This window comes from Anser brachyrhynchus (genome assembly GCF_964034855.1).
Source record: "Anser brachyrhynchus genome assembly, chromosome: 3".
In the NCBI taxonomy this organism is placed as follows: domain Eukaryota; kingdom Metazoa; phylum Chordata; class Aves; order Anseriformes; family Anatidae; genus Anser; species Anser brachyrhynchus.
This window is the reverse complement of record NC_137696.1, coordinates 126094571-126121124: the sequence shown is the minus strand read 5'-3', so window position 1 is coordinate 126121124 and position 26554 is coordinate 126094571. Positions and strand designations below refer to the sequence as shown.

Genomic DNA, 26554 nt, shown 5'->3' with positions numbered 1-26554 from the left:
GCCGGGCCGGGCCGAACCGAGCCGAGCCGTGCCGGGCCGGGCTGCCGGGGGCACGGCCGGCGGTTCTTTGTCTGGGAACCCCGGGTCACATGGTCCCCGCCGGCCCGGCTGGTTGGCTGCGGGGGAGGGGCGGCACGGCACGGCACGGCACGGCACGGCACGGCTCGGGGCACCCGGCACGGCCCGCCCCGCCCCCGCCCCGCACGGCACGGCACGGATCGGTACGGCCCGGCCCGGCTCGGCCCGGCTGTCTCACCATGGTCCGATCCCGGCCGGTCCCGCTCGGCTCGGCTCGGCTCGGCACGGCTCGGTCCCCTGTCCCCCCCTGGGCGCACAGCCCGGCTCGGCCTGGCCCGGCCCCGCTCGGCGCCACCTTCTCTGCCCCGTTCCGCGTCCGCTCCAGCGCCGCGTCCCCGGTACGGAGCGGGCGGCCGCGGGGAAACAGCGGGCTGTACCGAGCCGTGCCGAGCTGTGCCGAGCCGTGCCGAGCCGTGCCGGGCTGTGCAGAGCCAGGCCGGGCTGTGCCGAGCCGGGCCGACCACCATCAAAGGCTCTGCACAGGCCCCGGTCCCCAGCCAGGCTCGGGGCTGCCCCCGGCCACCCGAGCCGTGCCGTGCCGTGCCGTGCCAGCCCCCCGGCGGGACCCCGCGGCCACTCACCAGCAGCGTCCCTCGGCCCCGCGGCGGCAGTCCCGGCTCGGCTCGGCTCGGCTCGGCTCGGCTCGGCAGCGGCCGGGGCAGACTCCCCGCCCCGGCGCCGCTCGGCGCTGCCTTTTGTCCCGGCGGCCGCGGCCCCGCACCCGGCCCCTTTGTGTTGCAGAGCGGCGGGACAAAGGGGGGAATGGCCCTGGCCCCCGGGCATGGGCTGCCCCGGGGGGGTCGGCCTGGCACGGCAGGAATCCGGCGGGGGGCGGGGGCGGCACCCCCCGGCCCGGTTCGCGCCCCCCTCGCCACGGCTGGGACCTCTCGGGGACCCCCTGGCCCGGTCCGTGCGCTGGCACGGCTCCTGGAGCTCCGGCCTGGCCCGGGCTGCACCGCCCCGGCACGTGTCCCCGAGTGTCCCCAGGGTGCCCGGGGGTCCCCAAACATGACCCCTCGAGCTGAACCCCAAAGCAGCTCCAGGCACCCCAGAGCACGTCCCCCTGGAGCCGGGTGTCCCTTGGGGTCACAGCTCCCCACCTGTCCCGTGGGGTCACAGCCCCCCGGCAGTCCCATGGGGTCACAGCCCCCCGTCTGTCCCGTGGGGTCCCGGCTGTCCCGTGGGGTCACAGCCCCCCAGCTCCGCACCCTGCTCTCGCCTCCATCCTCCTACCCGGGTGCCCCCAGCCCTGGCACAGCCCCAGCACCGTGCCCAGGACACCCCGAGGTCGTGCCAGCGCCCGGCCCCCCCGCAGCACCGCAGTGCAGAGCCCCCACCGCCACGCACCCACGGACCCACGCCAGGGGTGGGAGGTGGCAGCGTGGCCCCTGCGTGCTCCGGGGGGCTCTGGCTGCGCTGCGGGCACCGCTCGGCACCGGCTCTGCCCCGGCACCGCTCCGTGTCCCGGGGGCTGAGCTTTTAACGGGCCCTGAGCAAGAACCTGCGCAGAGATGGCGATGGCACCGGGCCCTGCTCGCGCCCCCCTGCCCAGGGTGCCCCAGGAGGGACCCTGGCAGCACCCAGCCCGCTGCCCCCCCGCTGTGCCCCCCAGCTGCAGCCCAGGGCCGTGCTCAGGGCCCCTTTGTGTTGCAGATGGAGGGGACAAAGGGGGAATGGCCGTGGCCCCGGGCACGGCACAATGTGGGGGGATGGGGTGGGGGATGGCAGCAGAGCCCCCATGCCTTGTCCCCATCCCCATCCCCTCTGCCTGGCTCCTGCTACCCCCACCCCGCCCAGGGGACCGGGGGGTGAGGGTCCCCCATGGGCAGTGCCCCCTGCCCAGGGTAGGGACATGCAGAGCACCTCGAACACCATCGACACAGCCGCACCCCAAAACCAGCCAAGCAGCCCAGGGCACCCCGTCCCCTCCGTGCAGGAGGAACCAGGGGACCTCACTGCCCTGGGGACCTGGAACCAGGCCCCTGCTCGGCCCGCACCGCAGCTTCCCCCAGCCGCACGTCCCAGCCCCACGCAAGGTGCCACGCGCCCAGGGAAAGCCTGCACGGAGCCACCACAGAGGTTCGGGGTGGCAGGGGCCTGGCTCCCCGTCCCCTCAGGGCTGCTTGGGTTCGGGTTCACCCCGCAGAATCACCCCAGTGCTCCCCAAACCCGAGCAGAGACAGCCTCGGCACAGATCCTCGCGCCCGGCAGGGCAGGCGCCAGCCTCAGACACAGACCGGCCCGGTGCCACTGCTCAGCAGCGAGCCGCCACGCGCCGTGGCCAAGGGCACGCGCCTAGTGAAGGGGGGGGCAGGGAGGGGGGGCAGCAGTGCCGTGACCCCCCGGGATGTGGGCCTTGTCCCTGCTGCCAGCAGGGGCTGGGATGTACAGACCATGAGGTCCCCAATGGCACAGGGACCCCATGGCACAGGGATCCCCATGGCACAGGGACCCCATGGCACAGGGACCCCCATGGCACAGGGACCCCATGGCACAGGGATCCCCATGGCACAGGGACCCCCATGGCACAGGGACCCCATGGCACAGGGACCCCATGGCACAGGGATCCCCATGGCACAGGGACCCCATGGCACAGGGACCCCCATGGCACAGGGATCCCCATGGCACAGGGACCCCCATGGCACAGGGATCCCCATGGCACAGGGACCCCCATGGCACAGGGACCCCATGGCACAGGGATCCCCATGGCACAGGGACCCCATGGCACAGGGACCCCCATGGCACAGGGATCCCCATGGCACAGGGACCCCCATGGCACAGGAATCCCCATGACACAGGGACCCCATGGCACAGGGATCCCCATGGCACAGGGACCCCCATGGCACAGGGATCCCCATGGCACAGGGACCCCCATGGCACAGGGACCCCATGGCACGGGGACCCCATGGCACGGGGACCCCATGGCACGGGGACCCCCATGGCACGGGGACCCCCATGGCACAGGGACCCCATGGCACAGGGACCCCCATGGCACAGGGACCCTATGGCACGGGGACCCTCTCTCAGGAACGAGTGCTTGGGTCCTGTACAACAGCCAGGAAACCCCAACAGCACTCGAGCAACCACAGCGCACAGATGCTGCGGCACCGGGGGGGGACAGACCGGTGACTGGCCCAGCTGGGGCCACATCCATGACGTGCCCAGGGACCGGGGGCAGCCGGGGGGGGCACAGCCTGCTGGGCACCAGTGGTTTGGGCAGGAGCGGCACACTGTGCCCTGGGCACTGCAGAAAACAGCAAGAAGATCGCCTCCGCCTGCCCGGCCGGGGCTGAGAGGGGCCAGGGCGTGCTCGGAGCATTTTGGAGCAGGGCGAGCTGTGGGCAGGGAGAGCTGGGGTGCGAGGGGCTGCAGGGACAGTGTGGGGAGCCCCGCTGGGGCTGGGTGACCCAGAGGGACAGGGCAGACACGAAGAGCACTGGAGAGAAGCTGTGGCCAAGGCGGGGGGGATTTGGCAGCCTGCCACAGGGGAAAGCAGCGCCAGTGCAGGCGCGGGCCCCTCCCGATGGGGGTAACGCTGCGGATTGCTGCCGGGGGCTCTGCCCTTGGGAAGGAGCAGGCTGTGCCCAGCACCGAGCTGGGGGAGGAAATCTCCCATCCACTGGCAATTAAAGAGGAGATAAGCAGAGATGGGCACATCCATCCTCCTCCTGCCCTCGGGCCACAGCCGTCCCCGCCCCATCCCAACCCCAAACCATCCCCATCTCCATCCCATCTCCATCCCATCCCCATCTCCATCCCATCTCCATCCCATCTCCATCCCGTCCCCATCCTGCAGTGGATGGGCGAGGGCCTTGGGTGCTGCTCTGGGGGTGCAGGGAGGCAGCGACCACCCTCCAGGACGAGGCAGCCCCACCACGGGGACAGACCCCCAAAGCTCCCCAGGGCCGGAGCAGTGCCCTCACGCAGGGAGGCAGAAAGCCGCCAACCTGCTCAGCCAGCTAAAAATATATCCCGGGGAGGACTTGATTGCAGGGTTTGGGCCCTCGCAGGCAGAAATCAGCCGGCGCCATGGGCTCTGAGGCGGTGAGGGGAGGCAGCGCTGGCGCCGGCACCGGGCAGGTTCCCGGGCACACGGCCGTGCCGCCCTCACCGCTGCCACCGCTGTGCCACCGTCCCCGTCCCCAGCCCTCCCGAACGAGCCGAACCCTTCGGGTGCAGCCGGGGGCACAGCTGGCCTGGGGAGCTCACCGGGAGGGCACGCTGTCCCCTCTGCCGCGGCCACACGTGCCGTGGGTGGCACTCCCCCTCTCCTGGCAGCACACCGCTGCCACCAGCACCGGGTGACAATCGGCGCTGGGCAGGCGAGTGGCGCGCGGTTTCTCAGCCGAGCTGCGAGACCAAGGGCGGACGGGCGGACCCAGCTTGAACGCATTTCAGGCTTTCTCCCCGTAATGAAAAGAAAACACTTCGTCTTATTAGAAAAATAAAGGAATTAAACGCGGCTAAACTCAGCATTGTTTGAGAGTGAGGAATCACTGAAAAGAAGTATTTTGATTTTTTTTTTTAGCATTTTTCCCCCAATTATTTTTGGCCGACGAACGATTCTGGCTGACCTGAATCTGCAATTTTTTTGGCGAGCGAACCACGCTGAGGAAAATGTGTGCTGCGGTCCCCTGGCCTGTGCCGAGCCCTGCGCTGGGCTGTGCAGGACGAGAAGGGGCAGTGAGCGCGGGGCTGGCCCTGCCACCAGCACCTGCACGGCGTCCCCACGTCCCCACGTCCCCAGCCCCATCTCCTCAGCCAGGTTTGGCGCAGAGCGAAGCAGCAGCGAGGGGCTGCGTGCGTGGCCCGGCCGTGGCCGCGGTGCCGCAGGCTGCAGTGCTGCTCGTGGCCAGCGTGCGGCTGCACCGGGGCTGTGCCGCGCCGCCCTGCGGCTGCGGGAACCGCCCGCATCCCTGCATCCCTGCGTCCCTGCGTCCCTGCGTCCCCGCGTCCCCTGCGTCCCCTGCGTCCCCTGCCCCAGAGCAGGGCAGCAGACCCTGAACCAGGCCACGCATTTGGGTGGAAATCCCCGCTCCTTGCCGGTGCTGCAGGGGGGGCACGTCCCAGCCGGGACCCCCCCCGGACACCCTCAGGGCCCTCAGCTGTGCCCTGACCTCGCTGTGCTTGCGGGGACGCCCTGGCTATGCCAGCTGTGCCCTGTGCCGCATGGGGACATCGCGGCTGTGCCAGCCGTGCCGTGCACCCCATGGGGACGCCGTGACCCTGCCTTGCACCCCGTGGCAATGCCCTGGCCACACCACCTGTGTCCTGCACCCCATGGGGATCTCATGGCCATGCCAACTATGCCCTGGACCCCGTGGGGATGTCCTGGCTGTGCCAGCCACATCCCATGCCCCTTGGGGACAAACCTGCTGTACCTTGCACCCCATGGGGACGCCGTGGCCCTGCCGGCCATGCCCTGTGCACGGTGCCCCACGGGGACGACCCAGCTGTGCCAGCCACCCCAGCGCGGTGCCTGCCGGACGGCGCGCGGTGCTCGGGGCTATGAATAGTGCTGCGGTGGCCGAGGGGACCTGTTGCCAGGGAGACCTGCTGGCAGCGAGGGACGGCGCAGAGGGGGGCGGCGGGGACATGGCGGGGGCCAGTGCCACGGTGGGGGCTGGCGGCTGCACCCACCCAAGGGGCCCTTGCTGTGGACCCCAAAGAACCAGGGGACCCAAGGGCTGTGGGGGTCACGGAGTCCCCCTGCCCCACGCACAGCCCTGAGCACGGGGCAGAGCATCCCCAGGGCTGGCATGGGGCCGGGCTGGGGTCTCCCGCATCCAATGCCCCTGTCCCCCGAGATCCAGCCCACGTCCCCCAAAAGCCGCGGCGCCGTGACCCGCAGCGTGTGGAGCGCCTCGTCCTGCACCTCGGGGTCCCCGCTCCCCAGGGCCGCAGCCCCGCAGCGGGGTGGCACCGAGGCGCCTCGCTCCCATGCAGCCAGGGGCTCCCGCGAAGCCCCCTCGCAGCCCCCCTGCGCCGCCCTCGGCTTTTATTATTTTAATTGCGTCACGGCTCTCGCTGGTTCCCCTGGAAACCGGGAGAAAAGGTCGGTCCCCGCGGGGAGGAGGAGGAGGAGGAGGAGGAGAAGGGCCCCGCTCTGCACGCTGCGGGCACCCGGCGCGGGTGGCTGCGCATGCAGGGCCCCGTCCCTGGGACCACCGCGGTCCGCAGGGCCCTGCTGGGGGCGGTGGTCCCATGGGAGCCCCTCGCGCCAGGCCAGGCGCCTGGGGGCGTTTGCCAGCACCGCCAGGGCTGCAGCGAGCTGCCTGCCTGGGGCTCCGCACCGCACCAGTGCTCCCAGTGAGCAACTGGGAAGGGCTTGCCGCACAGCCCCCGGCGCCCACTCCCACGCCGCGGCACCGGTGCCGGTGTCGCCCCGGCGGTGTCTCCTTACCTCCCTCTTCCAGCGGGCCAGCCACTCGTCCCGCTTCCTCTTGCTGATGTAGTAGGGGTCCCCGGCCTGGAAGGTGTGCCGCTGCATGGGCCGCTGCCGCAGGCTCGACTCCCAGCCCAGCCCGCCGCGCAGCCGCCCGCGGGAGCCCTGTCAGACAGCGGGGAGAGGGAGAGGAGGATGAAGGCTGCGGCTCTGCGGGGACAGGGCGGGCGGCATCACAGGGGGCTGCGGGGGGCACTACGGGGGCTGCGGGGGGCATCGCGTTGCGCCCACCAGAACTGGATGGGGAGGTGGCACAGCTGGTGCTCCCTGCCTGGGTGCATGCACAAGCACACGTATGTACGTGCACACACACACACACACACACGTGCACACACACACGCGCGCGCACACACACGCACACACACACACACGTGCACATGCACGTCCCCGGCCCGTGCCCGCACCAAGCAGTGGGTGCAGCAGTGCTGGCACCGTGCCTTGCACCACGATGGGTGCCCCTGGCGCAGTCCCCGGGGGTGTTTCAGGGCCCAGCCCGGGGGCAGCCCCCTGGGACGCAGCGGGGCAGAGCCCCAGGATACTGCTCAGCACCGCTCGGCCCCAGCCAGGCGCAGCTGTGATCCGGTGCCCTGCGAGGTCGGGGTGCAGGGCCCCCATCCAGCCAAGGGGCTGCAGCCGGGCTGCGGCTCCTTCGGGTGTCTCGGTGCCCCGGGCCATACTTGCCTCCATTTTCAGGGTGTCGAAGTTGTTCTCCTCCTTCTCTTCCTTGCCTGCACACAGAACAGAGAGCAGCGATCAGCTTGGTGCCGCGGGGCAGGGACGCAGGCCCCACGGGGGGGGAAAGGGCCCCAGCTGGGACCCCCGGCTGGGGGCAGCCCTGGCCGCGGCGGGGGCCCCATCGCAGCGAGCGGCCCCAGGGCTCCCACGCCCCCTCCCCACACCCATCCCGGGGGCTGCGGCAGCACCCGCGGGCAGCGCCGGGGCAGGCAGGGGAAGCGGGGCCCGGCCGGCTTCCTGTGCTATCAGCCCATCTCGCGCGCTGCAGGTACTCGCAAGCCGCTGCCGGGAAAGCAGCTAAAAATAACCCGACCGTTTCTGGGGCTGCAAACCTTTGTGCGCTCGAAGCCACCGAGTGACGAGGCTGCGGGGAGGGGGGGGAGCAGGGCTCCAGTGTGTGCATGCCGGGGCACCCACCCACACCACGCCAGCAGCTGCTGTGTCCTCGGCACCGCAAAGCCTTGTCCCCAGCTGCCAGGCACGCCACGGGACCCCCGTCCTGTGTCCAGGCACCCCCTCGCCGGCCCCTCCACGGGGTGGTGACACCAGCCAGGCACAGCGGCGCCCTGTGCACCCTGGGGTGCCCCTGGCACCGCGTCCCTCCGGGTCCCTGGACGCAGCCCCTCCGGCCGCCCACCCACGCCGGACGCTGGGAGAGGCAGGCGGATGCCGGGGCGGCGGTGGCTGCGAGCCAGGCGGCTCTGCCAAGGCACGTCCTCCCCTGCCCCAGAGGTGCTGGGAACCCGAAATCCGTGGGGCAGCCGGGCCCTGCCAGGAGCAGGAGCACAGCTGAGCCCTGCGCTGGGTGCCGGGGGCAGTGGGGGACAGGAGCTCCCTGGCTGCGCCCCAGGGGTGGCAGCGTGTGCGTGTGCAGGGGGACCGGGTCACTTGTCCGCCCGGTCCTGCCTGCAGGCAATGGGGGCTGCAGGTGGGGAAACCGAGGCAGGGGTCAGGCCTCAGGCACTGGGACCGACTGAACGGGTGTCCCCCGGCCTCCCTGCCCGGCTGCACGGGGGCGGTCTCAGCACCCTCTGCACAGGCCAGCCCCTGCACAGGGGGACACGGCACGCGGGCACAGCAAGCACGGGCGCAGGGCAGAAAAGCCCCGGAGGGGATGATGTGGGACGACGCTGGAGATGGAACAAGTACGGGGACACCGGGGCACGTGGGACCCGTGCTGCTGCGCCCAGGAAGGCGCAGTGAGGACCGGCCTGGCCAGCAGCTGGTGCCCAGATCAGGAAACTTGCCCCTGCCAGGGGACTTGGGGAGGGACCGGGGTGGGATGGCACAGAGAGCACGGGGCAAGCAAGCAGAGTTTGAAGGACCAAGAAGCAGAAGAGAACTTGGCAGGAGCCGAGCGCGTCGCTGCAAGGTGGTGAAGCAGCCGCTAGCCACAGCGCAGACAAGTGCTGGGCACCTGCCTCGAGGTGAGACCTGCAGAGCCCGCGGCTGCTGGGGGCTCCCTGGCCACTGGCAGCCCCGGAGGAGACCCGACAGCTCCGGGCAGGATCGGTGCCCGAGCCCCGAGCCTGAGGGAGGAGCTGGACCTGGCACCGGGCACGTTTAGCTGGGGGCAGTGACAGGTTCTGGGGGGCTCAGCGAAGACCCCATGGATGGTCTGAAAGCGCCCGCCCGGCAGAAACACAGCCGCTGCGTCTCTGGGTGCTCGCTGGGAAGGCCAGGAGGTGAACGAGCAGAGTGTGCAAGAGCTCCAGGGGCAGATGACGCCGGGTATGAAAGGGCTCTTTAATGCAGAGGGAGAAGTGCCGAACATGAGCCCTTGGCTGGGAGATGAAACCCGACCGCTGCCGCTGGCACCGCACCGCTCCTCGCGGAGGGTGAGTCACGGGCTGGCCCTCGACCCCAGTGCAGGGGGGTCTCCGTTGCTCCCACACCTCCCGACCACCCCGCAGGCCTGGCCGGAGCGTCGGCTCAGCCCGGGACGTGCAGGGGGTCCCCTGAGGGTTCTGCAGGCCCTGCAGGTGGCGTGGAGCCCGGGCGGTGGCGCAGGGCAGGACCGCGGGCTGTCCCCGTGCCGTGCCTGGGTGCCACGCTGGGGCTGCCGCTTTGGCCGAGGCGGGTGCTGGCCCCAGGCGGCTCGGCACGGGGCCATCCCCACGCCAGGAGTCTCCCTCTGACTGCTCCGCCAGCAGCCTGGCTTCGGCTCTCCCTCAGATGGCTGCTCTGGGCCTCGTGACTGCAGCATCATCTGCCTCGCTCAGCTCCCTCCCTCCCCGGCCCTGCCGCGCTCATCCTCACCCCCACCCCGCTCATTTCCATCCCCGGCGCGGCCACGCCTGCCTCCATCCCTTGGCCCAGCAGTCACCGCCTGTGCCGAGCCGCCTCGAGGGGCTGCGGGCGGCCAGAGGCTGATGCCCCTCACCCTCACCCGGGCCCCGTTCCAGTTCTGCAGGACCCCGCGGTGTCGGTGTGGCCACCCACCAGCTCTGGGCCCTTGTGCTGCCAGCCCAACCCCAACCCTATCCCTCCGCACAGCGGCTGTGGGGCGAAGACATGGCCGGTGCGTCCCGTCCCACCGCTCCCCCCCATGGCCAGGTCCTTCCAGCGTGGGACGGACGGGGCCGGGCACACCTCTCCTGCTGGGGCGAGCGGTGCCGCTCCCTCCTGTAACCAGACACGGCCTCGGATGGGAGAAGCCTCCCTGGGGCGAAGCAGCGCTGCCGGGGCCGGGAGCCAGCGACAGAACCGGAGCAGCCCCGGGCAGGCCGGTCCCCGCGGGGCCCCGCAGGCGGCGTGCCAGCTCGTGCCGGCGGCGCTGCATCCTGCCTGGGCAGCACACGGGCACGGCACAGCAGTGCGGGGGCCGGACAAGGCGGGCAGTGGGCACGGCGGGCAGGGCGGTGCTCAGGCACGGCAGAGCCTGAGGCTGGGGGCACCCCTGGGTGCCCCTGTCCCCCCCTGCCCCAGCAGGGTGCCCAGCCCCACGGCCCCGGGCTCGGGGAGCTCTCCAAGGAGCAGCCCCCGGCCCCTCTCGGGGCAGCCTGTGCCAGGGCTCCGGCACCCGCCCGGCCCAGCGGTGCTGCCTGAGGGGCAGGGGGAGCCGCCGGGGCTCCGGGCTGGGCCCGGGGCCTCTGGGCCCGGCCCTGGGCACCGCCGAGCAGAGCCCGGCTCCGGCCTCTCCGCACCTCCCTGCGGGTCCTGACGGCCATGGGGGAGCTCCCCCGGAGCCTCCTCTGCTCCAAGCCGAGCAGCCCCAGCTCTCGCAGCCTCTCCTCACAGCACGGGGGCTCCGGGCCCGGCAGCACCCTGGGGGCCCCGGCCTGGGCTCTCCCCGCTGGGCCCAGCTCTCTCGGTGCTGGGGGGCCAGGACTCCCCAGGACTCCCCAGGACTCCCCAGGACTCCCCAGCGCCCAGCAGAGGGGCAGGATCCCCCCCTGGCTGTCCCAGCGCAGCCAGGACACCGCCAGCCCTCTCTGCCCAAGGGCACACCGCTGGCGTGGTGCCCACCAGGATCCCCGGAGCCCTCCCTGCCGCCCAGCCAGCTGGCACCCAGCATATGCCGATGCCCGCGGCTGTTCCCCTGCCCCTTGTGCACTGCAAAACCCAGAGCAGCTCCGGCACTGGGGCCGGCACCAGCTGCATGCGTCCAGCCGAGCGCCCTGCCCCTGCCGGGCACGGCCAGGAGGGGACAAGGGTGAAGGGGCAGGGGCGGCGCGGCCCCTCACCGCGCCATGCACACACACCGCCGTGGCACATGCGGGGCTGCCATGCAAAGCTGCACAAGCACCGGCAGATGTGGCACACTCGCATGCAGGCTGGGGCACAGCGGCACCGCGGGGCACCCGCACGAGGACACCGCTCCTACCCTGCCCACCCTGCTCACGGAGGGGAGGAGGAGGGAAGGCAGCCCCTGGTCTGATCAGCAGCCCCCCACCCCAACTCCCACATGGCACGGAGCCCTTCTTCCTCCTCCTCGACCTCCTTCTTCTCCTTCTCCTCCTTCCTCCCTTCCTTCTCCTCCTCCTTCTCCTCTACCTCTTCCTCCTCCTTGTCTTCCTCCTCCTCCTCCCTCCCTCCTCCTCTTCCTCTTGCTCGTCCTCCTTCCCCCCCTTCCATCTTCCTCCTCCTCTTCCTCTTCGTCACCCTCTTCCTCCTCCTCCTTTCTCCTCCTACTCTTCCTCTTCCTCCTTGTTTTCCTCCTCCTCCTCCCCCTCCTCCTCCTCTTCCTCCTCCTCCTCTTCCTGTTCCTCCTCTTCCTCGTTTTCTTCCTCCTCCCCTTCCTCCTCTTCTCCTCCTCCTCCTTTTCATCCTTCCTCTTCCTCCTCTTCTTTCTCCTCCCTCTCCTCCTCCTCCTTCTCTTCCTCCCCCTCCTCCTCCCCCCTCTCCTTGTCTTCCTCCTCCTCTTTCTCTTCCTCCTCCTCCTTCTCCTCCTCCTGCAGCAGTGCAGCCCAGCCAGGGGCGGCCGCTGCCCGCTTCCCCCAGGACGACATGCCGGGCAGGGGCTGGGGGTCCCCGTGGGCACAGCGGGACCCCGTGCGCCCGCACCCCGCCGCGGCCGGCCCTGAACGCTCAGGTCTTACTTTTCTCTGCGGCCTCCAGGAGTTTCCTCCTCCCGCGTTTCTTCTGGGGGTCGGAAGGGGCCAGCTCACCCTCATCGGCCGGGGCGTCCAGGCCCTCCTTGGGGGTGCAGCGGCCGTTCTCCAGCGCCCGGCCCGTCTCGCCGTCCGGCAGGCTCTCCGTCTCGTCCTCCTCGGGGCGCCCGCCCTTGGGGCTCGTGCCGCCCTCTTCGGCGCCCTTCCACTGGGCTCCGTCCGCCTCCAGGTCCCCGTTGGGCAGCGGCTCGGCGGGGCTGGCCTCCGGGCAGGGCGGGGGGCACTTGGGGACGGCCGCGATGTCTTTGGGGGTGTCACTGCTTTCCACCTGCCAAGAAGGAGAGGGACAGGATCTGTGATGGGCGCGGGGACGCGACCGCTGGGCCACCCATCCATGGCACCCTCTCGGGGCTGCTGGCCCCATTGGTCCCTGTCCCCCGAATCCTCTCCCTCTATACAGGCAGCACGGCATGTAGGGTGCTCGTGGGAGTGCGGCCCATGATCCTGGAGATCTGGGGCCAGATGGCCACTTGTGATGAGAAGACCAAGTTCCAGCTCCTGCAAATCGGGCACGTGAGGCTGCAGGGACTGACGGCACACCCCAGGAACGGGACGCAGCTAAAACAGCACCGCAGGAGCAGGAGACGCTGCCACAGCCAGCTGGATGATCAGGGCGTGCAGCCACGGCACCCTCAGGACACACTGCCATGGACACGCTGCTGTGGACCACTCCGGGACCACTACACACAGACTAGACTCTGTGAAGGCCAGTACATAAAGCAGTGAACCCTCAGGACCAGGATATGTGGACACGACACCCTAAGGACCAGGACACATGGACATGACACCCTCAGGACCAGGACATGCTGCCACACAGCCATCAGGACGAAGATACATTACCATCGCACTCTCAGGATCAGGACACAATGCCATGAAACCCTCGCAAGCAAGAAAAAGGCATATGGCACCACGAGGTCCTGGGTACTCTGCCGTGACACCCCAAGGACCAGGCAGGACACATGGCCTTGACGCAGTCAGGACCAGGACACGGGGACATGGCACCCTCAGGACCAGGACATGCTGCCACGACACCCTCAGGACACAAACAAACTCCCATGGCACCCTCAGGACCAGGACATGCTGCCATGGAAAGCTTAGGACCAGGAGATGCTGCCATGACACACTTAGGACCAGGAGACACTGACATGGCAACCTGAGGACAAGACACAAGGACGAGAAACTACAAGGACCAGGACAGACATGGCATGCTAAGGACCAGGACAAGATGCCGTTGCACCCTCAGGACCAGGAAGCAATGCCTTGGCACCTTCAGGCCCAGGGCACAGCACCATGACATCCTCAGAAGGAGAACACAGCGCTCTGGCTCCCTCAGGACCCAGACATGCTGTCACAACACCTTCAGGACATGGAGACATATCCATGACATCCTTAGGATCAGGAAAAACTTCTACGGAACCCACAGCACCTGGACCCACAGACACGACACCCTCAGGACAAAGATACAGTGCCATGGCACCCTCAGGACCAGCAAACAGTGCCATGGCTCCCTCAGGGCTAGGACAAACTGCCACAGAGACCTTAGGCCCAGGACACAAGGCCACGACACCCTCAGGATGAGGACACACGGCTGCGGAACCCTCAGGACCAGAGCACAGATCCGTAGCACTGTCAGGACAAGGGAGCCCTGTCATGGCAGCCTCACAGGACCGGGACACACGGCATGGACTATCAGGACCAGGACACACAGCATCATGGCAACCTCAGGATCAGGACACAGGCCACGACACGATCGGGACCAGGACAGGACAGCATTGCACCCTGAGGACAAGGAAACAATGCCTTGGCACCTCCAGGTCCGTGACACACCAGGTCATGGTACCGTGGCTCCATCAGGACCAGGACACAAGGCCACAGCACCCTCGGGATGAGGACATGCAGCCATGCACCTTCAGGACCAGGACACGCTGTCCTGACACCCTCAGGACCAGGTCATGTTGCCACGACACCCTCAGGACCAGGACAAACCACCGTGACACACCGAGGACCAGGACAAGGTGCCAGGACACGCTCAGGACCATGACCAAACGCCATGACGCCCTGAGGATCGGGACACATGTCCATAGCACCCTCATCACAAGGACACAACACCATGACACTCCCAGGACCACGACACAATGCCATAGTACACTCAGGACCAGGACTAAGTGCTGTGACACCTCCGGGACAAGGACACACAGCCACGGCACTTTTAGGCCTAGAACCCAATGCCACGACACCGTCAGGACCCAGACGTGCTGCCGTGGCACCGCTGGGACATTGCCAAAACACGGTGACACCCTCAGGACCAGCACACAGTGCCATGGCACTCTCAGCACTAGGACATGCTCAGTACCAGGACACAAGGTGGTGGCACCCCCAGGGCCAGGACACGCCTCAGTGGCACTCTCAGGACCATGGCACAGCACCATGACACCTGCAGGACTAGGACACGCTGCCGTGCCCTCAGGACAACGGTATGCATGGCACCCTCAGAACCACAGCACACTGCTGTGACAACCTTGCGAGCAGGACACACGGCCACGGCACTGTCAGGACCTGGACACACAGACGTGACACCCCCAGAACCAGGACACACAAACATGACACACGCGGGACTGGGACACAGCCACGGCAGCCTCAGGGCACCGTACAACGTCACGCTACATTCAGAACAAGGATAAACTGCCATGGCATCAGCAGCAGCAGGACGTGGCATCATGGCACCCTCAGGACCAGCACACATGGCCGTGACATAGGACAAGACACAGGGAGGAGGCGCAGTGAGGACCAGGACACGCTGCAATGGCACCCTCCAGACCAGGAGGCATGGCTGTGGAACCATCAGCCCCGGGACACGGATAGCACACCCTCAACACACTGCCATGATACACTCAGGAGCAGAATAAAAGGCCATGACAACCTCAGGAGCATAACGCAATGACATGACAACCTCACGAACAGGACATAGCACCGTGACAGATCAGGACACGCTGCCATGGCACCCTCAGGAGATGTACACGCTGCCATGGCACCCCAGGACAACACAGTGCCGTGGAACCATCAGGATAAGGACACGATATCATGACAACCTCAGGGCAATGACACGTGGCCATGTCACCCTGAGGAGAAAGGCACACCACCATGGCGCCCCCAGAACCAGGACTCACTGCCATGACACCGAGAGGAGCAGGACACACAGCCATGGCACCGTCAGTAGCATGTCACCTTGCAATGACAGGGTCAGCACACGTGCCGTGATGGGTGCAGCACCAGGATACACTTTGGTGGCACCGTGAGGAGCAGGGGACACTGCTGTGGTGCCATCAGGACCAGGACCCGCAGCCAGGCCAACCTGAGGACATATGGCCGTTACGCCCCCAGGGTGCGGGGACACGGCCACGGCGGCCTCTGGGCCAGGACACGCTGCCACAGAGCCACCAGGACCAGGCCGCGTGGCACGTGCCAGATGGGGACGTGCTGCAGCGAGCCCTCAAGACCTGGGAACGTGTTTGTGTGCTCTGTCTCTGGCTGGGATGGAGTTAATTTTCTTCACAGCAGCTCCCAAGGTACAGCATTTCAGAGCTGTGCCCCCGCTGATGCTGGCAGCACGTGGACTTTAGCCGGGGCTGACCAGCACCGACACAGCGCTGAGGCCATCCCTGTTCCTCACACAGCAGCTCGGGGGGGCACCACCAGGCAGATGACCCCAACTAACCGGAGACCTGGAGACACAGCGGTGTGCGCAGCCATGCGAAGGGAGAGCGGGCTGTAGGAGTTAGCCATCCTCGTGCCCAGGAACTGGTTGGGCATCTGCAGGAGGTGCTGAGCGAGAGCCTTTGCACGCCTACTTTGGTTTTCTTTCTCTCTTCCACTTCTTCGTTTACTAAACAATTTCTACTTGACTCACAGGATTTCTTGCTTTTACTTTTGCTTTCCACTGGTGGTGGTGGTAAGGTGAGCGAGTGGCTACATGGTGCTGAGCTGCCTGCAGGCATTAGCCCCAACACCATGGCACCCTCAGGACCAGGGTATGGTGCCACGATACCCTCAGGACCAAGACAAAAGGACGTGGCACCCTCAGCAGCAGGATACACTGCAAAGACACCTCCAGGAGGAGGACACGTTGTCGTGGCACCATCAGGACCAGGACACACCGTCAGCACAAACAGAAAAGGATGTGACAGGATGGGGACCTTAATACACTGCCATGACACCCTGAGGACCAGGGCCCACTGCCACAGGAACCTCAGGACATGGACTCAAGGCTATGCCAACTTCAGGACCAGAAAACAAAGACGTGTCATCATGAGGACGATGACACGCTGCCATGACACCATCAGGACCAGGAGACGTGGCCACGGCACCCTCAGGGCTGGGACAGAATGCCAGGAAACTGTTAGGACAAAGGTGAAAGCATCTGACACTATGAAGACCTGGATATGATGCCTCTCAGGAAGAGGACACACCGATGTGACACCATCAAGACCTGGGCACACTGCCGTAACCACCCCATGGACAAGGACACAATGTCATGGCGCAATCAGGACAAGGACACACTTTAGTGTGACCCTCAGGACCTGGACAGATGGCCGTGACCAGGAGAAAAGTCTGCAACACTGTCAGGGCCAGGATACACTGCCCAGGCACCCTCAGGACCAGGACACACAGCCATGGCCACCTCAGGACCCGGACACTGACACCTGCAGGACTGTGACACAGGGACACGACACCCTCAGGGCCAGGACAGATAGCTGTGGCACCCTCAGAAGCAGGACACAGCACCTTAACACGCTCAGGACCAGGACACACTGTCACGATACACTCAGGAGAAGGACACGTGGATGTGACACCCGTGGGAGTATGACACGCAGCCATGACCCTTGCAGGACAGGGACACACAGCCATGGCATCTTCAGGACCAGCAAACGCATCCATGGCACCCTCAGGACCAGAACATGCTCCCAGGGACCCTCAGGACGAGGACATGACCATGATGACACTCTCAGAACTAGGACACTGCAGTGGCATCATGAGGCCAGGACACACTGCCACGAATCACGGGGATGGAAGCCACATCGCAGTGACAACTGCGGGACCAGGATGTGCTCCACAACACCTCCAGGGCCAGGCACAACAACATAACAGCCTCAGGACCACAGTGCTTGGACCCAGCGCCCTCAGGACCAGGACTGACTGCCAGGATGCCTCAGGACCAGGACACATGGGCATGACCAGGACACACTGGGACGACGCCTTCAGGACGAGGACACGGTGCCACCCTCAGGATGAGGACAATTGGCCAAGACACCCTCAGGAGCAGGACACCCCAGGAGCAGGACACACTGACAGGAGAAGGTCAGGACCAGTGCACGTTGCTGTGGCGCTTTCAGGACCAGAACACAAGGTCCTGGCACCATCAGGACCAAGACGTGGTGCCGTGTTACCCTCAGGCTCAGGGCACGAGGCCATGGCTCCCTCAGACACCGGACATAACGCTACGGCTCCCTCGGGACGCAGACACACAGGCACGACACCAGGTGGACAGGTCACAGAGCAGTGTGACCCTTGTGACAAGGACAAACTGCCACAGCATCCCCAGGACCAGGTCACACAGCCCTGAGGCCCTTGGGGCCACAACAGAAAGCCAAGACACCCTGAGGCCCGGGACGTAATGCCACCAAACCGTCCGTATGAGGACACGCTGCCATGACACCCCCGGGACCAGGACATGCTTCCCTGGCACCCTGAGGATGAGGACACGACGCCAGGGAATTCTCAGGACCTGGCCACGTGGACATGACACCGCTAGGCCCAGGATCCATGGTCACGGCACTGCCAGGTCCAGGACACACCGCCATACCACACACTGCCATGACACCCTCTGCAAGAGGACACGATGCCCTAACACCCTCAGGACCTGCACACACCACAACACCCTCAGGACCAAGACGTGCTGCCGCAGTACCCTCAGGACCACGACAGGCAGACTGCCATGCCACCCCTGGGACAGGCCGTGCGGCTGTGACTGCCTCAGGGGCAGGTCACATTGCCTGGCACCCTCAGGCCCAGGACATGCTGCCACGGCACCGCGAGCACCAGGACACATGGCTATAACATCTTCAGGGTCAGGGGACGCTGTCACGGCGCCCTCAGGATGCAGATACACGACCGTGACACCCCAGGGACCAGGACACACTGGGATGGCACCCGGCTGTCCCGGTCCCCAAGGACCAAGGCTGGTGCAAGGCCTCGGCACGAGGCCAGCACCAGCCACCTCCCTCCTGCCCACCCTGTCACAGCGGGGCTGGGGACAGCGCTACGTGCACGTGCTTGTGCAAGGGACACGTGGAACCAGGGCCCACGACACAAGTGTGCGTGCGTGCGCGCGCGCATGACAGGCGGAGCCGGGCACTGTGGTGTGCGTGTGCGCATGTGACAGGAAGAGACGGGGTGTGTGACAACTGCGTGTGTGTGCATGAGCCTGAAACCACCCGTGACGTGTGCGTGTGGGTGTTCATACATGTACGTGCCCCACAGGCAGGGGCGGAGAACGCGCCACGTGTGCGTGTGCACTCCATGGGCAGGGATCGCGCCACGTTTTTGAGTGTGCACGTGTGACAGGCAGGGCCAGGCCCTGCGACAACCCTGTGTGCACACGCGTGTGCACATGTGACACGGGGACATGGCCCACAGGGCGTGTGTGTGAGCGGGAAAGAGTGACAGGCACAGCCGGAGCCTGCGACGCGCTGGTGTGTCAGACTGACAGTGCCACTGACAGACTGACAGACTGACTGGTGCGCGCGTGTGGCAGGCGGTGCCGGCGGCCGCAGGAAGTGTGCAGCCGGTCCCGGCTCACGCGTGCAGCGACAGACCGGCGTGCGCGCGTGGGTGTGAGACTCGGGGGAGGACTGTCTGTGCCGGCACTTGCCGGGACGCTGCTCTTGCGCGTGAGCCCGTGCGACAGACGGAGACGGCAGCGGCGCGAGCACAGGAGACGGCGGGGCCGAAGCCGGCCAGGACGCGCGTGCAAGCGGCAAGCGAGGCCGCGGGGTCAGAGGCGGCTTTGCTGGTCCCTGAGGGTCCGGGGGCGAAGCGGCCGCAGCGGCGAGGGCGTGTGGACAGAGGCAGTGGGAGCAGAGTCAGAGTGAAAGGACCCAGCCCGGCTCGGCGGTTTCCGTGGCAAAGGAGAGTGAAAGTGCTGCTGCGTCACGGCGACATCCAGCCGGGTGCGCGGCTCGGCTGCGGAGCGGTGGGCTCAGCCCCCCCCGGCTCACCGTGCGGCCGGGCATGGGCTCAGCCCTGTCCCGTGGGCGCAGCCTCGCTCTGTGCCAGCGTGGGACCCGACCCTGAGCGGCGGGGCCGGCACAAGCGACAGCTGGGCCCTCGCGAGGGGCCTCGCACCGTCACCGGCCTCCCCGCGGCCCCGTGCGCTGCCGGCGGTACAAACCCCGGTGTCACCCCGGCTCTGCCAGCCCTGGGACATGGGCAGGCGAACTCCCCGAGGGCTGACACCCGCGGGTGCTGCCGCTGCCTCCCCGAGCCAAGGCGGTGGCGCCCGGCTGTTTCCTGTGCTCCACGCTCGCCTCCGTGAGCCTGTGCACCCCGAGCCCTGCGCTCGCCTCCCTCACCGCAGCGCCAGCTCTGCAGGAGGCCTGGAGCCGCAGCGGTTTTGCTACAGCCCTGGGACGGAGCAGGAGGCCCCAGGCCTGCTCATGGCCCAGCTGGGCCTGCCCTACCGGGGCAGAGCCCCCCGGTTCTGTGGCAGCGACGCCAGGAAGTGCTGGGGGGCCGGGCGGGGAGCCGGCACCTTCCCTGCGCCGCTGCCAGCGCCCACCTCGGGGTCCCTGCGGTGCCGGGGGGCAGCGTGCTCCGGGGCCCGGGTGGCGCAGCGGGGAGCTGGCGGCAGGCACCGTCCTCCCCCTGCCCCCCAGCGAACTACAGGTCCCAGGATGCACCGTTCGGTGGCGAGGAGCCAGGCGGCGAGGAAGCAAATGCCGAGCTGCCAGCCAGGCTTGGCGTGAGCAGGGTGCCCGGGCTGCGCTGCGCGCCCTTCCCCTGCCCCCGGGGGGGGCACCTCGGACGAGGTGTGGGGTGGGAGCCCAGGCCTGGGGGGCACGAGGGGGCCGGCAGGTGACGGAGGGGCCTTTGCTCTCCCACGCACCCCACATTTGCACTGCTGCTGCCACCCGCTCGCCCGCAGCGCAGCTCCGCGGCCCAGCCACCCCCAGGGCGCAGGAGCCCCCTCCCCAGGCCTGCCGGGGGGGTGGGTGAGGGGGTCCGCATGCCGCTTACCATCGTGCATCCCCTGCCGAGGGCCGCGCAGACCCCAGACCCCCGTCCGGCCGCCCGCGCGCAGGCGCCTCCTCGCCGCGCTCCTCGCTGCGGCGTCCCCACGGCGGGCGCTTCCTGCTCGCCCGGCCGCCGGCCCCGCTGCCGCAGTCACTTCCTCCGCTCGCTCACCCGCTCGCGGCCGGCCCCAGCCCCGGCGCAGGCAGCGCGGCCGGAGAGGGCGGCGGGGAAGGACGGGGCAGGCGGGGAGGCAGCTGCGCACAGCCTGCCAGCAGAGCCGGGAAGGAGGGGACGAGCCCGCGGCAACCCGCAGGGGGAGGAACGGGGCTGGAGAGGCGGCGGGGGGGCAGCCGCAGGGTGCCGGGGGGACCCTGGCGGGGTCTCGCAGCGCCAGCCATAGCAGCAATGGGCTCGGGGATGCAGGGCAGCGCTCCCCAGGGCCTCCACGCCGTGCAGGGTTTGTGCTGCACGGCCCCCGCTGCAGTGCCGGTGGCGGGGGGGGGAGCTGGAGCCAGGCTGGTCCCACTCCCACCGCTCCCAGGGACGCGGCAACCCCCGGAGCAACGGCATCGCCTGTGCTGGGGCACGAGGACACCGCGTGCCCGTGCACCAGGGACACGCGAGCCACCACTGCCAGTCCTGGGGATGCCAGGCAGCCTCTCCCTGTGCCAGACGTCCACCGGCCCCGGCACAGCCCGGTCCCCAGGGTGGCCGTGGCCAGGCCCAGCAGAAAGCCCGTGCCACCGGCAGGGCGGAGGTGGCTCGCTGCGCTGTGCCGCAGGAGAGCCCGGACAAGAGCAAGGGCGCGCGCAGCAGGACGAGGCTGAAGGACAAACCTCGCCGAGCCCAGCACGCGGCCACCGCGCAGGCTCCCTGGAACCCGCAGGACTGCAGTGACAGGGTTGCGGAGACACCAAGGTGTGCCAGCAGCACGGTGCCGTGCCCCGGGCGGCTCCGTGGGCTGGATGCGGCCGCGTCCACAGAGAGACGCCGGGGAGCAGGGGGAGCCGCAAGGGGTCGGTGCCTGCACATGAGCCTCGCGCAGGGTCTGGAAGTGATTGTGCGGCGCACGCTCACGCTCCCCCCTGCGTCCCCCTGCCACCCTCGCACCGCCAGCGCCTGAACCACCACGGCTCGGAGAGGCCGGGGGATCAGAGCTGCTGGGGGGCAGAGAGGGCTCAGAAGGGGGACGGAGCGGGGTTCAGGGGCGAATCAAAGCAGGGTTTGGGAGCTGCATTGCGTTCCTGTGCCCGCTGTAAAGGGTTGAAGGCAGAGGGACGAGCAGGGGAGGCACGGGAACGAGCTGAGGGCCCACGTCCCTGCAGCAGGCCCTGTGGTGGGCACTAAGGCAGCTGCTGCCCGCTGTTCCCTGCACGCTGCCGTCCCCCTGCACGGCCGTGGCGGCTGCTGCCCTCCCCTGGGGTCCGCAGCCCCCTGTCCCCGCCACTGTGCGTGCCCCCAGCCCCGCTCTCGCCTCCCGCTCGGGGCCGCATCCTGGCTGCCGTGCCGAAAACAATGCAAGGGGCTGCGTGCGCTTCCCGGGGAGGAAACGGGAAGCGCCGACCAATGTGGTTTGGATTAGGCGGCGGCACGGGCTGGCGGGAGGCAGGGCCGCGGGGGGCTCGGCACGGCCCCGCTGCGCCCCGGACGGGATCTGGCCGCCCGCCCCCTCCCCACGCAGCCACGGCCGCTCCGCTCCGTGCGTCTCCAGCGCCGCGCCGGAGCCCTGGCCCTGCTCCAGCTCCTCCCTTGCAGCCCCTTCCCGGCCATGCTGCGGCCCTTCCCGCAGCCCTTCCCGCGGGCACGGCCGCCCCCTGCCCGCCTCCGCCGCAGGAAGCTGGCGTCACCGCACGCCCGCCGCCCCCGGCCCCCGCCAGCACGGCACCCGCCACGGGCAGGGGCTCCGCGGGCCGCGCGGGGCTGGCGGACAATGCCAGGAAGGCTGGGCGGGCAGGAGGGCCCCGCCGTGTCACCGGGGGGTGCTGGGGGCTTAGCCCAGGGCGGGACAGGCACCATGTCCCCCTGCACGACGGCCTTCCTTGCACGACGGCCTCCCTTGCATGCTGGCCTCCCTTTCATCATGGCCTCCCTTGCACGACGGCCTCCCGGGACGTGACCGCACGGCCAGGGCTGAGCGTCAGGGCTGTGCCCTCCCCGCAGGACCTGACGTCCCCTCCTCCTGCCCCAGCGCGTGCGAAGCCGAGCCAGGCGCTGGCGAGGGTGCGGGGTCCCGCGGCGGGGTGCAGGGGGTGGGAGAGGCAGCAAGGCCGGCACACAGCCAGCACGCTGTGGCATGGCAGCGTTGCTCCGTGCCTGCAAGGGGGGCTGTGCCACGGGGCCAGCCTCGGCGCCGGCACCGCTCCTGCAGCCCTACCTGGGTCAGGACGGACCCTGTGGCTCTCCAGGCCCCCCGCGCCGCCGGCACGTCCTGGTGCTGCCGCTCAAGCATCGCTGCTGCCGTGCCGGGGAGGCGCAGGGGAAGGGGTCGGGATCCACCCCGGCGCCCGTCCCCGTCCCCCGAGGAAGGCCTGGCCTGGCCGGCACTGCCTTCCTTCCCACCCACCCGCTTCCTCCACGCCGGCCGGCCCTGGGAACAAGCGCTGCCTTTCTCCGCGCTCCCCTCCCCTCCGCACAGCCGCTGGGCCCCCGCCAAGGACGCTGCTCTGCCGGGAGCGGGGCGGCCCCGCCGCTGCCGGGGCACACGGGCTGTGCCGGGGCTGTGCCGGGGACCTGTCCCTGCAGGGGGACAGGAGACGGCGTTGCTCTGCCACCCCCACGCACCGCAGCCAGGATGGTGCTGGGCACACACTGGGACGGCTCCTGCCCGCTCCCCCGGCCGGCTGAGCACCACCTGGGAGTCGCTGCTGTCCGCAGCGCCGACCATGGAGACACTGTCTGGGGGTGTCCTGCTGCAGAGCCCCCCTGGGGCACCGGTCTCAGGTCCACAGCATGGCACCGCTCGGCACGGCACGGCACGGCACAGCTCAAGGTGGCTTCGCTCCCCACAGTACGGCACGGCACAGCTCAGAACAGCACGGCACAGCAGGGGATGGCACGGCACGGCCTGCCGGCTGGAGCCGACACCGATACGCCGTGCTTCTTGTCCCCGCAGGGCGTCACAGGGGCCCCAGCTGGGTCCCCGCAGGGTCCCCAGCCAGGCGGGGGCCGCCCGCATGGTCCCGCTGGGAGCAGCGTGCTGGGGCAGAGCCTCCCTGCCCCGGGCCCTGCTCACCTGGCTGACAACGTCACCCCTCGGGAAAAATACCTCCGAACACCTGGAAAAACAAAAGGTCCGGTTACAGCTGCAGGAAGGGCTTCCCGCCCCCTCCCCGGACAGCCTCCGCCGGGTTCCCGGCTCTGCGCCCCACGTCCCCCCCAGTCCCGTCCGGGCTGGGGAGCCGGGGCAGAGCTCCCTGCCCCGCCGACACACTGGGATAAGCAAGGCAGGAGCACAAGCCCTCGGTGCCTGGACCCCCACCAGGCCCCATATTTGCTGCGTCCCGAAGCGGTGCACCAGCCGTGGGGGTGCTCAGCACCCTTCTGCAAAGCGCCTGCCCAGCGTGAGCCCGGGGCCGGGGCCCCTCGGCCGGCCCCCCTCGGCCGGCCCCCAGGGGCTAACCCCCGCTCCCGGCGCCCCACACCGCACGCTGGCTCCTCTCCACCCGGGTCCAGCTCCTCCGGTCACGGCCTGGCCTCGCCGCAGGAGCCGGCACCGCGGGGCTCTCCAGCTGGGAGGATATTTATAGCAACCCACACCCGGCCGGGGCTTTCCCAAGCACAGCGGCGCTCTCCTGGCACTGCCCGGGCAGCCACGGGGCCGCAGGGCTCTGCCAGCTCCGCTCACTGCAGCAGAGCCGCTGGCCGCGCGGTGCACGGAGCGGGCACGGCGTGCGGGTGCCTGGGGACCCCCCTCGGAGCCGGGGCCGCTGCCGGCTCGTGCCACCTCCAGCCCCCAGCACCGGGCACCGGGAGGTGCCCGGCGTCACGGCACTGCCGCTGCCACCGATGCACCCCAGGCTGGATGCGCGGACCTCTCGTCCCGCGGCTCTCCGAGGGTCGCCCCCTCCAAGGGTCAGAACCCTGCCGGTTTCCAGGCTCGGCCTGTTCCTGGACGGCTTCTCCCCACTTGTCCCCGTGCCAGTATTGTTCTTCCACCGCAACAGCTCCCCGCCCTCCCCGCGCTCACCTCCCACCCGCTGTATTTATAGCCGGCGCTCCGGCCCGGCCCGCGCCCCACTGCTCCCCCTCGCACCGCGCCTGCCCCACACACAGTCCCACCAGGCGAGGCCTCCACGGCCCCACTGAGACTTTGGACGTGTCCGAGCACAGAACAAAAACTTTTCACAGCCGCAAACCTTTGCAGAAAGTTTGTTCAGCAGCAAACGCTCCCCGTCCCTGCTTGTCTCCACGTGCTCCCCATAAGACTGCTGGCTTCCAGCCACGGGTGGCCCGGCAGGAGCTCTGTCCCCCCCCACCTCCCGTGGGGGTGCGGGGACAGGGACGGGGCGCTGCCCACGCAGGCTGGGCACCCGGCCCTGCTGGTGCCCCGGGGCACGGACGATGCCACCGCACCCCACCGCGGCCATGCGTGCACTCTGCGACGGCAGCGGCGGCTCCCCGGTGCCCCTCACCGCCAGCCCCACGCCCAGGGGGTCCGTGTGCCTTCCCGGTGGGGTTGTGGCACCCAGGGGAACGCCGGCCCCTGCCCCAGGCATTGAACCACGGTGCCAGGGTACCTGGCGACTGGCACAGCTCTGCCGGTCCCTTCCCACCCCAGCACCGGCTCTGCCACCGCGCGCTCCGCAGCCGTGCCCACCGGCACGCCACGTGCCCACGTGTCCCCGTGCCACCGCTCGTGAGGACAGAGCCGCCACCTCGCGTGCTGCTGGAACAGGGTGCCCAAACCCGGCGCCCTGCCAGGGCCTGCTGCTGCCTGGGCCCCTCCACCCCTGCAGCACCACCCCACGGCGAGCCCCGCGGCGCTGCCCTGTGCCTTCCCCTGCGCAAGCAGCGCCGCGAGGCCGCTCCCCGGGGGCAGCCATTTCCACTGCCTGCCTGGGCAGGAGCGCAGGGACGGCACGGGCAGGGACGTGGGGACAGCCCTGCCCGGCACGGCTGGGTGCAGCACTTCGGCACGCAGCACGGCACGATCCTGCCCAGCAGCGCTGCTCAGCTTGGAGCTCACTGAGCCCCGCACCCGTGAGATGCAGGCACCTGGACAGGGGCTGCAGCAGGGCTGGGGCGTGCGGGGCCGTGGCAGCGGGCATCGCCCACGCCGTGGGAGCTGGGGAAGCCAGCAGGGAGCTGGGCTCCGCGCAGCCACATTCCCCTTGTTATTGCAGCTGCTGGAGCGAGCCCCAGGGGCTCGGCGGGAGCTGGCGGGGGGGAGCGGGGCTGCCAGCCCCCCACACGGGGAGCAAGTGCACAGCGGGGCCTCGACCAAAGCGGTGCCGAACCCCGAGCGCTGCCAGGGCAGGAGGAGCTGGCCGGGGGCCGCGGGGAGGGGGAGGCGCTGGGGCTGCGGCGGGGAGGGCTCTGCCGGGGGGGGACACACTTCCCTCCCGCCGCTGCGCCGCTCTCGGACTTTCCTCCCGGCCGGAGGCACGCGGCTGGCGCAGGGAGGCGGGCCGGCCCGCGGCACGTCGGGAGCCGTAGTCCCGGGCCAGAGCAGCTCGCCCGGTGCGGGACGCCCACGGGAGGGCCGCCCGCTGCCCCCGCCTCGCCCCCGCGCGCTCACCTGGGCATGCTTGCGCTTCCGCCCGGGCCGCCCGGCTTTCCTCATGGGCGTCCCCGGATCCTGCTTCTCCTCCTTGCTCTGGTTCTCCTCGGGCTCCTCTTCCCCCTGCGAGCCGGAGACAGAGAGGACGGTTACGCCGCCGGCCCTGGGGCTGCACAGACCGGGTGCCTGGTCACGGCTCCATTCCTGCTTGGCGCTGGGCTCGCTGGCACCCATGGGTGCCAACGGCATGCAGGGCACCTTGCGCTGGCCCTGCTTCGCTTGCATGAGCCCGGCTCCTCCTAGGGGGCCAGGCCGGGACCCGCCACGACTCCCCACGCCCTTGGGGGGCTCGAAGGGCGAGCAGGACCTCTTCCAGGGCCTGGGGCCAGCCCTCGCCATGGGGCTGGGCGCACCGCCGTGGGGCCGGGCACCTCGGCCTGGCAACGCAGCGGGGCTGCAGCGCTCCTCCCGTGCGGCCTGCAGTGCCGCCACTTCGGGGGGACGCGCCAGCCCCCACAACCTGCCGGAGCCCTGCACATGTGGGGCTGGGGGCTCCTGCACCCCCCGCACCCCACTCAGGGCTGTGTGGACCCCACGGCCCCCGGGACACGGGCGGGCCGCAGGAGCCAGCACGCAGGCAGCCGCCTGCTCTTCCCCACCACCCGCAGAGCTCTG

General features: G+C 69.3%; 1 protein-coding gene across 14 annotated transcripts in view; it reads right to left on the bottom strand.

Annotated features, from left to right (window-relative positions):
• The window catches only part of DNMT3A (DNA methyltransferase 3 alpha), a 46673-nt gene that overhangs the window by 7256 nt on the left and 12863 nt on the right, over positions 1 to 26554 (bottom strand). For 3 of the 14 annotated variants that reach the window (XM_080584194.1, XM_080584197.1, XM_080584195.1), the window contains exons 3-6: positions 25898 to 26002; positions 11800 to 12139; positions 7205 to 7251; positions 6482 to 6628 (exon numbers count right to left, since the gene is read on the bottom strand). In XM_080584194.1, the coding sequence (XP_080440320.1) occupies positions 6482 to 6628; positions 7205 to 7251; positions 11800 to 12139; positions 25898 to 26002 (639 nt within the window). Of the gene's footprint in view, positions 1 to 659; positions 2543 to 6481; positions 6629 to 7204; positions 7252 to 11799; positions 12140 to 20163; positions 20301 to 22534; positions 23487 to 25897; positions 26003 to 26554 lie in introns of those variants that run through there. The other 11 variants (XM_080584196.1, XM_080584186.1, XM_080584189.1 and 8 more) reach the window with 6 other exon arrangements.